This window comes from Taudactylus pleione, unplaced genomic scaffold, assembly GCF_031769625.1.
Source record: "Taudactylus pleione unplaced genomic scaffold, aTauple2 ptg000019l, whole genome shotgun sequence".
Classification (NCBI taxonomy): Eukaryota; Metazoa; Chordata; class Amphibia; order Anura; family Myobatrachidae; genus Taudactylus; species Taudactylus pleione.
In genome coordinates, this window is record NW_028284421.1 from 39,513,593 (window position 1) to 39,527,414 (window position 13,822).

The following is a 13,822-nucleotide window of genomic DNA, read 5'->3' on the forward strand; positions in this document are numbered from 1 at the left end:
GGAGATGGAATAATATTATGTTTTACGGTCCCTGAATGTCAGAATTAAGGACAGAATATATATATAAGGAATCAGTCATAAACATGTAATCTGTGTTATTCAAGTTTGATCCACGCTTCTCAAAATACTGTAGGTCACCCAAATTAAGGGAAGAAATCATTCGGTCTTCTCGCCCTCTAAGACTGAGAATTATCGGGTGCAACCACATCTTTGCCTTTCGGCCATGCAGGTCTGAATCTGCAGCCCCTTACCTGCTGCTTAGAAGAGTTCCTCAGTGAGACCTCCCAAAACTGAAGTGCGGCAGAAGTCTGGCGATTTTGTGGCGGTGGATCACATCATCATAATTAGAGGAGATGAGATCCCACATAACCATATGTGCTTACTTGTCATCCTAAGTGTCAGTTGTGTGATGGTGGACAGGGATGCGCTTCTGTTTGACCACGCATTTTATGTTTTTGCAACTTGGTGACCATAAATAATTTGATTTGGTGCTAGACCACAAACTTGAGGCACCCCTGCAAGTGTCCCGAGACACCCAGTTTGGGAACGACTGATCTACTTTTTGGATAATGATGGACCTGTGAGGCATAAAGTTTGTGGATGAATTTTTAGTATATAAAGTCCTTGGATATGTACTATATAGTTGTACAGATACCTTTAGGTTGTCTTTACTCTCCACAAATTAGGTGCCAAATGATTCCTCTTTAAATGAAAATAATAAAAAATATATTTTGTGCGACCCCCAGAGCAACTGCTGTTCTTTTTCGTTCTCAATTTGTAACTAAAGCCAAATATTTTGTTTTGGAATTAAGGAAATTCATGTGCAATTCAACATCGTATTTACCTGCCCTCCTTTTTCAAACTATCAAAACCTCTATTCTATAAGCTACACATTTGTGAAAGGGAAGCTCTTATAAAAAACCCTACGTTAAGCATCACCTGAGAGGGACAGATGATCTCCTGGCCAGCCACTTTTCTATATTATACATAGAAACCTAGAATTTGACGGCAGATAAGAACCACTTTGCCCATCTAGTCTGCCCTTTTTTACCTTTTGGTAACCTCAACCCTATGTGATCATTCGTTCTTTGGAAGGATATTCACATGCCTGTACCAAGCATGTTTAAATAGCTATATTGGAGGCTATTATTCTTGTGTTATAAACAGAATAAGACAAATATGTGTAACAAGCCACTGTCTAATATTACTGATATTGATATATGTAAATAAGCAGATAGGAGAGGATTGGTTTCCATTAGGGACTGTAGAGGTGGCCCCCAGGAAAGGGCTGACAGCTGTAAGAAGTCCTCATGGAACAGGTCAAACACCATGGCCAGGAAGGTTCAACCAACTCCCAGCCAGAGCGTCTGTTTGCTGGATCTCCACCTCCCATGCTGCGCAGAAGTGTCGGCCTTGATTGCCTACTCGTGTGTCATCTTGAACTGGTAAATTGTATTTCTGGTTTCTTCTTCCATGCCTACCCTTGGACATATTACCCTAATAGGACAAAAAATGAACAATGGGGGAAAATTAGAGAGGTCTGTTGTAATGCACAAAGGCACAACGACAGTGGACTGCAAACCACACACTATCTGCAGTGCATAGAGCCAGTCTTAACGGTAAGATGGCAGCTGACCGGTGCCATTCTGCTACTCAATTATGCTTGGGGGTCCTGGTCCCACTTTGGGTGCTAGCAAATAGCAGAAGGAGGCATCAGCCATGGTACTTACATGGCCCATTCTAAGCATTCTGCAGCTGTGCGGGTGTTAAGAAGTTGTAGGATTCCAATAAAGTTAATTAATACAGTTAATAATATAGCATGCAGTTTTGTGCGAGCATGTCTCTTTCACTTTCCATCAGTCCAGAATCTGCACTTCCATTTTTTCTCATTTACTCCAGTGTTAATTCTACCTCTGTTACTTTTCTAGACACACATCTAGTAATTGGTGGCGTCGCCGTCATGTTGAAGAATTCTACCCTGTGGTGTTCCTAGGAGACCATGCATTGGAATCCCTTCTAAACCAGCATGGGTTCAAGGTATGTAAGGATGTGTAATCACCCGTTCACTTTAGTGATGAGTAGATCTTGCTACTAACACCGTGGGGGAGATTTATCAAAGCTTGGAGAGAGATGATTGTGTTAGTCCAGATTGGGTAAATGAACCGATACTTTGTCAGCCCCTTAATGCAAATAATTTGTTTCAGTTAATTCAGTGTAGCTCCAACTACACATTAAGGGGACGATCCAATTCTGAGCGAGGTGAATAGCGATGGGAAGTTGGTCCAGGAACTATTCAATTCACCTCTCAGTTTAGTCCGACTGCAATCACTTAAGTCGGGTGAATGCCGGTTCTCGCGACTTAACCTGGGTGTTTAGTCATGAGAGCCGTCATTCTCCGATTAAAGTGCTGGCCGTGAGGCTCGTAGCGCCGCACTAAGCCTCGCAGGCGGCACTTTGGTCGGATTTCTCCTCGCGCACTCAGGAGGGTGCGAGAAGAAATCCTTTAGTCACCCTAACAGCGAACTGAATTGAATAGCTTCGGAAGCTACCTCCCGGCGCTATCAACAGCGTGCTGAGTTGAATCTGCCCCTATGTATTAAATGCAATTTTTTATAGTAATTCATGCCAGTAATTGACACCATTATTATTTTATTTTTATATACATTTTGTATGCAATACTAGGACGAATTTTACTCTATGATTTTGTCTATGCTAACCATGCTTTGTCCAGCATATGTTATGATTTGTGTTGTCTTGATCTGATGACATATTTGTTTTGTTTGAAAATACTTTAAACCTCAATAAACAGTTTGGAGAGCGATAAAGTACCAACCAATCAGCTTCTGACATTATTCAAATGCAGCCTGTAACAGAAGCTAATTGTTTATAACTTTTATCTCTTTCCAATCTTTGATAAATCTCCCCCATGTAATATGGGCTTTATATTCTTGCAAAAGAATACTTTACTTTTATATTGGAGGCCTTGGGCAACTGCACTATAGGTGGCGTTTACCATTTTGTCCATATGTTATGACCCTAAAGTTCTTTATTCTGCTCATAACCTTTATTTTTGGGTTTAGTCCATGCTTTTTCTAATTGTGGAGGAAAAAAAGAAAAATGCAAATGCCGCTTCCACCTCTTATACAGCAAGTTGTCAGGCTCCTGTCACCCATCAATCTCCTGGATGTGCAGTGCCTACAGTGCCTTAGCAGAGTCATTGGTAAAACAGTCCTAAATGTCTGTTTTTTCTACGATCTCTGGGCCTAATTCAGACCCGCTCGCGAGCGCTGAGCGCTCGCAAGCAGGTCAATGTTGGCCAAGTGCGCATGCGCACGACAGGCGGCTGCGTTGTGCGCATGCGCGAGACCCGAATAACGACGGCCAAGCCGTCGTTATGGGTCTCGCACCAAAGGGGGCGTGCTGTCGATGGTGATTGACAGCACGCCCCCTTTGGTGGGCGTGCCAGGGGCGTGGCTGCCCAGACAGAGATATTCCCATGGGAACGCCTACCGTCTGGGGCGTCCCCACTGACATCACTAGTGATGTCAGTGGGAGTGCTTTTGGCTCTGATAGAACCAAAAGCACTCCAGGGCTTGCGGCAACAAAACCCTACAGCAAGGGTCTCGTTGCAAGCCCGATGGTCTTGACCATCGCGATCATCATTTTGGTCGCTCGCTATAGCTGTGGGTGGTCACCCACAGCTATGCGAGCGGCCAGGAGGTCGCTCTTAAATTCAGAGGGACGGCCCTGATTCAGAGTGAGCGCTCTGTCAGAGCGTCTGGCTCTGAATCAGGGCCTCTGTCTCTGCATGAGAAAAGCACTGCAAATCATATCTAAACAGAATTGGGCCAAGAATTAGAACATGTGAGACCTTGCCGGTGAAGAGGCTTCTCTGAACCACTAAGGGGAAGAAAACTTTAACAAGGCGCTGCACCAATTTTGTAAGGCAGTGGGCCCAAGTCAATTCATCGTTAAGACTAAGCGCACTCAAAAGCATACATTCGTTCCTTGACTGCACTTACAACAATCACGGAACCCTAAAGTTAAAGTGTAGAATCACACTGTCCCATTATGCAATCTTTCCCAACTCTCGACATACTTCTGTGAACTTGGGGATACTCCGAAGGAGCAGTAGCTGCTGGCACAATGTTTGTACGAAACTATACTGAAACACGCTAGGGTGTAGTTGCTATACTGTTTTGGGGTAATATTTCCCAAACCCCTCTCACCAGGGACCAGCTTTCAATCGACCACTGTCCTGGTAAAGAACTAGGCTGACTTATGCCTAGTGTGGGGCTGCAGCTAATGGACCCCCCACATCCATGAGGGTCCTAGGCCCCAAGAGGCTGACAGCGGCTTAATCACTCTTTGCTTTGTATTATGTAGAGCAGAGGTTCCCAAACGCGGTCCTCAAGGCTCCCCAATAGTTCAGGTTTTAGAGATATCCAAGGCTGAGCACAGGTGGCTTAATTAGTACCTCATTCAATTTGATTTTTCCATCTGTGCTATACCATGGATATCTCTAAAACCTGAACTGTTGGGGAGCCCTGAGGACTGCGTTTGGAAACCTCTGATGTAGAGCATAGCCCTGTAAGATGTAGCTAAAGATGCAGTGTGTTTATTTTACAACCGCTATTAATAGAAAAGTACAGATGTGTCCACATACACCTTTGCTCTAATTGCGTCTAATAGCCCTGTTTGTCGCACCACTGAATTTGCGATCTTGCTAAGCATCTCACCAGATCATTTTTTTAATCTATATATGCGTCTTGGTTGCATCCTTAACATGACACAAGTACAATGCAAGTATATGCGAAGACTGGTGCTGGCAGTTTATGTACTTCTGTGTGTGACTAAGTCCAGTTTTTCAAAAAATTCTTACAGTTGGGCAATTGTTACACAAATGTCGGAGCATCTAAGTCGCTTCAAGTGTCTTGCGCCATATGGCACAGAAACACTAGGTGAATGAGGACACACATGTAAGCGTTAATCCAGAGCAGGAGAGGTGATATCTCAACCTGAAAATAAAAGTAGAAGATGACACAAAATACTCTTGTGTGTTCTTTTCATGTCTGCACCTGAAATGTCCACTGCACACAATCCTCACACTCCTCTTATTTTCCAATCCTCAGGACAGAAGTTATACATGTTTAATCTCTATAAATTATTACCAGTTGTATATTTGTTTTTTATTTAAACTCATTCATTGCATTACTGTAGGGCAAACCCCATTCCTCAATCATTTTACTTGAATTATTCATCCTGGTCTATTTAAAAACTTTGCACTTTCTAAAAATCTTGGTATTTGGCTCTATTAGATACTGCTCCAAATGCCAATATGACGTGGACATCGTCCCTTCCAAGTACCTAACTGGATGAAATAAGGGCCTTGTGCTTTGTGCAAAATTGTATAGTAGTTCTTACAGCACCATGACTGAACCCTAAGAGTATGTATCATTACTGTTCAAGGACATTTGTTAGGAATGATACGACATAGATTTTCCAGAATTTTGGAATCTAGAATTCATTTGGTTCATCTACATTAAATACTTCATTATTAAGATTTGACCTGTCTTCAGGAATCATATAACTAATGTTGGTGTCCCCAACTCGTACAATAATCATTATGGACAGCATTGTTTCTCCAAATTTAAACAGTAAGCTGCTAATTCACTGGGACTTATAATCGTTTTTTATTTGGCTTGAACCAGTACCTGATCCAAAGGGGGCAGTAGGAGGGAGAATCAGGCAACCTACCCCAGCCTACACCAAATCAGCAGCTACAATAAAACAATTTATTTTCTTAATCCGTTTCAATCAGTCTTTCAAAACGACTTCAGCGGTAATGGTGGCCACCCTTTACAATCAGTGCCTGATTGTGTATTCTGTTTGATTGTGTTTGCAGTCTAGTTTAGCTGTTCATGGTTTCCTGGCTCTGCTGTTTGCCCTTCTGAACTTGGCTTTGTCTCACTTCCACTCTAGCTCTGATTTCCCTGGCTTTGTTCCTGACCTTGCCACTGGATCATCCCTTGGCAACCTGCTGCAGATTCCTGTTTTACCAAACTTTTGACTATGTTTCTGATTCCCGCTCTGTTTAACCTTCCAGCTACCAGCAATTGTGATTAAACCCCAGAACTTAAACTGCTGCAGCCTCTAAGCTATATGTATGTAGATCATGCTATTTGTATGTGCACAGCTCAGACTTATCTGTCCTTAAAGATGTACTGCAGTTGAATTTCTCTCAGGTGCTGTTCAACTCCCTTGACTGGAAAGCACATTTAACAGAAATGTATGCCAATTATCAAAGATGCCACTGTGGTTTATGGTACAGCTCCACAAAACCTTGTTGTCAGGCTTGTTTCACTTTATGTCTGAATAGTCTTTTGTTTTGCTGTATAACTACAAAACCCCCAATGTGACATTTTATCCAGATCTAGGGGGACAGTCCCAGTTCTCCAGAGGGTATATGTATGAAGTGGCGACTTTACCATCATAAATTAAAGTGTTACTAATATTAAGTGCAAAATACGATGAGCTTTCCACTTAATATTCATATTTGATAAACTACCCAATTACCAAAACCATTTGACAGCACTTTTCGATTAATATCTACTTCCAAAAGATTGCAAATGGTTCTAAATTCAATAGGAAATCTGCTTTCTCTTACCAAGCTCCCCGTTTCTGGAATAACCTTCCTGAGTAGCTGAATACAGGCACCTGTATAAAACATCTGTCACTCTGTCCTAAAAGTGTGTTTGTCATTGCACTTCATAATGCTCTGTATCTGTACAGGTCACAGTTGTGTTTTATGTATCCAGGATATACTTCACCAGGAGAGGTAACTCTGTGTACTGCATTTCTTCCTGGTAAAATACTTTATAAATAAAAAAGAAGCCAGCAGCAGGTTGAATCTTTGAGCATTAGACTTGATATTGGTTATGCTACTGTATCTGTAGAGGCAGGAAATGAAAGGGTATGAATAAATAGTAAGTGTGCTAATTCAAATTATGGAGGGCTCATGTTTTCGTCTAAAATTGCATCTGGTTACACTGAATTATCCGGCAATGTATTGCGAAAAAATGTAATTGTTTTTGTTGTTTTGGCCTAGGAGTAATGCTCCTCACATTGTTCTGTTGCTTTATATACGTGTGTGATCTGATTTTATATTCAGTCCTTTCTTTTTTCTTCCCTTAAGGACAAGCCACCTACTCGCAGGTCACCAGATGCTCCCCTCCCATCTGCACTAAGACTCATTCGAGATTTCCTGCAGCTATACCCTGCACCCTTACTTCTGCACTCACTCATCATTACTATATTGGTCATGTATTCCCTGCAAGCTTTATTTGGGAGAGGAAGCAAGTCAGGAGTTTCCAAGCAGCGTGGCCACAGCAAGCCACAAAGTGATAAGAAAAAGCAGAAAGTGAACACTGGACAGGGATCTTCTGTGTCTTCTGGGTCTGGAGGGGATGCCGTGCACCACAGCAAGAGGCGTGAAAAGAGTTCATGATGGACCAAGGACTCAAAATCGACCTTCCACCTAGCACTACCGTCCGTAAATGTAGGGCCCTGGTCTTTGAACAACTCATTATAACATTTATACACTGGTGGGGTTTCACTCTTTTCAGCTCGCTCTCTGTTGTTCACTTGCAGGCATTTATTTTAATCCCTATCAGATCTCTTGCAATAATTAGTTCCATAACCACTGCAGTTGTAATTTTTTTAATAGTTAAAAGAACATAAAAAAAGATGCATACATAAATACATATGCACACAGACGGCACCCTCCTCAACCATGAATAAGTAAATTCCCTGGGTTCCGTCTACATAATTCATACAATACTCAGCCACTCTGAATTGCGAGACAATACATATATACCATTGATTTGTAGATTCCAAACCATTTCTGTTACTTCAGGTGCCATATTGTTTTTATGCCATTTGGCTATAGATCTGCCCTGTGGGGTTAATGTAGCAATCTTTGAGATTTGATTCAGTCTCCTAGGGACATTAATCACACGCTGCTGACTTCTTTTCTCTGCATTCATTTACCACAAATAGATTATTGTGAATAGTGGGAGCTAGTTTTTTACTTTTTGTATGATTTTAGACTGCGAAATCACCAAAATACGAAGTGCCTTGTGTTACTTTATACGTGTCACTCTTCTCCAAAGCCATAAGTGCCTTCATTATCATTGCCTGACTAAAAGAGAAAATTATATGCTCATAGTACTTGGTTAACTTTATTAGTGTCTGCAAACCTGCTGCTTAGGGTATGACACATGTATAAAATGTGCTTGGGTATCCATAGTTGTGGTGTTTCTTTTTATTTTTGGGGGGGAGGTGGGGTTGTTCTTTTGTTTAATATTTCTTTACTGAATTGTGTGTCCTTTTGACATCCCCTATTCAAAATAAAACTAGCCTATATCTCATCCCAAGCAATTCATGCTAAAGTACCTAAAAAGACAGCATGGATAGGACACATCTTAATGCAATTACTTTGACAGTTTAGGTAAATATTGGGGCATTTCAAAGTAAGGGATGATCAGTCAATATTAGCCAATCAGGTCGTCTCTTCCTTGTAACGGCAAAATATATCAAATGTACTTTTTATAAATCAATCAAGAGTAACTGGTGCTGCTGAGCTGGGGAGCTCTGTTAGTTCTAAAATCATGAATTTAAGATGTAGATTCATAGGGGTACCTGTGAAACAATTTGTGTTTGGGTGTTTTTTTGTAACTCAACTATGGGAGACAGCTCTGTTTATGTAGTACTTTCTGATAAATGCAGAACTGTTTGCACAGCTTCACCACCTCAACAAGCTGAGCGCTAGTCTATTGAGATACAACCAGCAAACTGTGTATCATAGTCAAGCTTATTTTTACAGTTAGTGGGGTTTAAGTCTTTATGGAGCAACCATTGCACTCATAATGGTGCATACACACGGTCAGATTTTTTCCTTCAGATATGAACGCTAACGATTTAAAATCTGACATATCTGACATGCCTGAACGATGGACGATCTACAATGCGCGTTCCCGTTTGTCAGATAACGATATCTGACATCTGATGTGTTTGCAGTCAGACTTGGACGATTCCATTAATTTTAATGCAGTCAAAAATCGTTCAATCGTTCAAATCGATCAAAACTTTGGTAAAATCGTTCAAATCATTCATCTGACAAATCTGACAAGTCTGACAAATTTGACCGTGTGTATGCTCCATAACTTCCAAACCTAGTGCTTCTGTATTTTGTGTTCAGAGTGTGTCAGGGAGAAAATCTTGTCTTATTGGATTTTATGCATATTGTGATTATTTTGTAATAAATCTGTATTTGCATAGCTGTGTCATTACTCTTGTAGCTATCATGCAGAACTGCCTCAGAATAACTGTACATAAAGCATCTATATCTGGTGGTTGAATGGAACTGCAGCATAAAAAATGTGTTTGCTGATATGAAGACTCATTTTCTTCAACATCAATAAAATAAAACATGAGTGTCAAAACCTGCAAGACCCATGATGATGAGTGCACTTATAATGTGTATAGCTTAACCATGACCTGTGTGAAGCTGTGATTATAATATACTGTGTATCTAGATTTTTGCAAAGCTGTCAGCATTATTACTCATAGCTTTCTATTTAGTTTAGTTTTTTTTTTTCTTTAATTATAAAAGGCTTGGCTGGATTCTTGGATGGGTGATGTTTTTAACCTTCCTACAGATTAGAGCAATGAGTTCAATGACTGGAGGCACAATGTACTATTTAAATTATTATTGCCATATTGGGTCTCAAGGTAATGGTATTTATTTTTTGCTTTTTATGGAGTAGATATTCCCTGGGAGGTTAGTAATGCAATTGTGTTGGTGGAAAATCTGTGAAAGTTTCCATTGAAAAGTATTGCCCACTTTGGGACCAACATACCTCTTTTAAAGTCTTATCCAATGTAGAGTAGTTCGTTGTGGATCCATTGTTTAGGACCCAAACTTTTACCACTGATCTTCTGGCAATTTTGATCCCTTCACAATAACCAGACGTAACTAGTCTAGTTGGTTTGTCAGAAAGAAAGCACCTTAATTGGCAGAAGCTGCTATTTTATTTATATAGAGCTGCAAGGACTCTGTAGCATGGTACATCGGTGAGAACTATATGCATTATATTTGCTCAAATTACATAGAGATACCAGGGGGAAATGGCACTGCTTGTGAGAGCTTACATTCTAGGGATGGGAGGATACAAAGAGGCAAAGAGTAGAACTGGGGAAAGCAGAGGTTGGTAGGTTAGAAGGAGGCATGATAAGATTGAGTGAAGAATCTTAAAAGTATGTTTGTTTAAAGAATTGGAGATTTGAGGCAAGTCTGATTGGTGTGGTACAGGAGAAATCCTAAATGAGGGTGAGGTGAGGTGGCCATTGGCAGAGCAAAGCTGGTGGGGGATGTAGAGAGAAGTGTAATTATGAGCATTGTATGTGAGTGAGAGGAGTATGTCTTTTATTCTGTGGAGGTTGGGGAGCCAGTGGCGTGATTGGTAGAGGTAGAGTGACAAAGGAGTAAAATGAGATGGGCAGTAGAGTTAAGGGTAGACTGAAAGGAGGTAAGGTGGGAATTCGGAATCCAGCTGTGAGTAGTTTAACATTAATCAAGACAAGAAATAATGAGGGTTTTAATGGCTTCAAAGCTGAGGAATGTCTGAGTTTGCATTGCGATCGCAATGGATTTGCATGCTATCGCAGTTGAGCTGCATGCGTACACAATATTGCAATCCGTAGTGAATCTGGCCCTGAGTTGGCTGACCAGCAACATATAGGGCGTGATTCAGAGGTGGGTGAAGGGAAGCCATTGGTTGCAAATGGCCGATTTTATTCTATCTCAGCCATGAGGGACACTGGCGAGACCATTGACATAGCTGGTGCGGGAGGAGTCTGGGCACTAAGCAGTTAACAGTGCGGAAAGCCAGCTGTACAAGCAGTATTCTCCGGTTCTCTGCTCCCTAACTAGACCACCAGAAATATTAGCCTAATGAGGTGCCATTAGTTAATGTCGAGGGGTCCCTGACATGGTTGCCCACGGGGGAAGGACCTATTTCCGTTCTCCCCTGCTTTCTCCGTTGGAGCATTTCCTGCTTTGGCAGCCCACCAAGAGTCCTTCCTGATCTCCTCCCATTAGGACGTTAAGTGGCCAACTTTTATCTATGGTTCCGCTTCTCAGAACCTGTCTGCGGAGAGTGCAGGGTCTCCCCTCCTGCTATACCTCGCTCATGGCCAGGTTTATAGTTTATTCTGCCCACCTTACCTCACCTTTTAGGTTGGTATTTCTGTCAGCTCTGTACTCCCTTCTATCTGGTGTGTTTGGACTGTGTATATACCATATAGTTTTACACTGCAGTCTTATGTTTATTGTGTGTGTGTACAATCTATGTAGGGGTTCTCTAACCTTTCTGCATATACATTTATGTGGGATTGTCTGTGAGGGAATGGTATTGAAATGATTAGCCACCGGTTCAAATACCGACTGCAGAAGCCTGACGGAGGAGATCCCGACTGGGGCTGGCAAGTATTCCAACCCTAACCCTCCCTTAGTGGTGCCTAACCCTAAGTTCCCCCTGGGGTGCCTGACGCTAACCTCCCCCCTCAGTGGCGCCTAACCCCCCCCCCCTTCTCCTAGCCTAACCACCAACCCCCCCCTATACCCGGGTTAAGTATACTTACCCAGCTGTTTGAGATCGGGATGGCGGGGGTCGGGATTAAGATAGGAGTCGCCATTTCTACGCCTATCTTAAGTCCTGTGCCGGGCTCATCCACAAAGTGCAAGTGCACGGCTTTAAAAATCAATAATGCATACCTTTCTCCATAGTCCCAAGAACTCAGGAAGAGGAAAACCACACTGCAAAATAGTTTAATCCATCATCCACAGTAAAAATATAAGCCATCTTGGAGCATAAATAAATCAAATGTAGTAATACATAGCAGCATGAGACATATCCATATCAGTCAATGACAGTCTCCATCAAGCAGCCCAGCTTTGCCCCCGACAGCTGTTTAGGTGCATCATGCACCTTTTTCAAGCGATCGCCAGTTTACAAATACTACCAGCTTGTATAGGCGTACAACCCATTAATTAAGCTCATCTGTGTCATCAATCTGGTGTGCGATCATTCACGCGCTGGAACACTACAGCACCTCCGTCTTTCCCCTCTTATCAGACACACAGGCGGCCCCGGGGCACTGGAAATTATGGTGGATGCTGGAACCACTGACACGAGCCTGTGCGCCAGGGAAGAGACCAGAGTACCCTGGTGCTGGAAGCTACCAATTTGTCACTAGTAAACTAAACCTACGATTACAGAATCTACAAACTGTTGGTATAGCAACCAGATTGCGAATCGCTTAATCCATCTCAACTCATTAACCGCTTGTCTTGCATGGTCGCATTAGATACGACCACACCAGGCTGGGCTTTCCCTGACATGGTTGCATCTGATGCGATCAGTCAGAAATGCCCTGTAGGTGGAGGTCGGAAGAGAATCCTCATGCAGCGACCAGTCTCAGAGGAACCCCCGGTCCCTCTGCACCTTCTGATCCACCCACTGCTGGAGAAGTGTAATAAATGGAGCCGCTGCCTCCTTTGTACACCCGGCGATTGCAGAGAGAAGAGAAGCTGCCAGAGACTATCTGCATCAGGGCCCCCCCTCCCCTGTGCAGTAGGGATGGCCAATAGAAATCGATGTTTTCAAAACATTGGCTCTCTGCCATTGATGGCAAAAATTGTCAACATCGATTGGCCAATCGATGTTGACTGTTTTTGCCATCAATGGCAGAGAGCCAATGCTTCTCCGCCATTAATGGATGAGAGGGAGCCGATGTTCTTTTCCTTCTCAAGATGGAGCTTCCCACCTCCAATCAGCTGCGAAACCCCACCTCATTTTTTATTGGCCAGTGGCCCGCCGTATCACCAGCCATCGAGGGGTTGCAAACAGCAATGGGGTTTTTTTGCCATCGATGGTAATCACCGATGGACCCATCGATGTAACCAATGGTTATCAATAATATATAGAAGAGCCTCGGCTGCCCGTGATAGTATCGTTAATTGATACGTATCGATTTTTACATATCAAAAAAAATTAATGCCCAGTATACCATCGATGGTATAAAGCCATCAATGGTCTGTGCTTGATAGCAAGCACTGATGCCGCCCCATCAGTGGCATTGGCCGATGTTAACAAAACATTGGTGGTGCAACTCAAGAGGGTTGCACTCTTCACATGCGTAAAACCCAACTATCAATTGCTGCGCCATCAATGGTTTTCTAATGGTTCAAAACAATCGGCCATCGATTGTACTGTCATCTATGGCCATCACTACAGTAAAAATTGTGATTTCTTCAGGGTCCATAGGGCTACACAGGGAGACCTTGGGGCGTAGGTGGTGATTGAGGGCCGGGCACCACGCAGTTAAAGCTTTCAGCTCCCCAAATGCACTGGTCCAACTCCCTATACCCCGAGCCAGAGGCACCTCCGTTTCGTCGGTGCCTGGCCGGAGTCGGGTCACCATTATGCAGTGGGCTGCTTAGGCAGCCCAAATAGTTTTATTTTTATGATTATTTTTTGTACTTTATCTTCAGCGAGCAGCAGCAGATTGTCGCAAGGACATCTGAGCTGCCGCTCAGTCACCCCTCCGGGTGCCGCAACGCCAGCTTCGGCTGGGGATTTCGGCGGGCATCCCAAGGTCCTCGCTAGCTGGCCCCACGGACGGACCCAGACTGCAGCCCGGACTCAAGGGGACAGGTAAGGGTGGTCATTGCTGGCGGTGACCCGCGGATTGGCAGTCA

The 13,822-nt window shown here is 42.9% G+C and overlaps 1 protein-coding gene across 1 annotated transcript in view; it reads left to right on the forward strand.

Annotated features, from left to right (window-relative positions):
• The window catches only part of LMF2 (lipase maturation factor 2), a 129,998-nt gene extending 120,489 nt beyond the window's left edge, over positions 1 to 9,509 (forward strand). Inside the window, exons 13-14 of the mRNA XM_088447255.1 lie at positions 1,929 to 2,037; positions 7,196 to 9,509. Of these exons, the coding sequence (XP_088303381.1) occupies positions 1,929 to 2,037; positions 7,196 to 7,507 (421 nt within the window). The 3' untranslated portion in view covers positions 7,508 to 9,509. The remainder of the gene's footprint in view (positions 1 to 1,928; positions 2,038 to 7,195) is intronic.
• Positions 9,510 to 13,822: the final 4,313 nt, after the last annotated feature.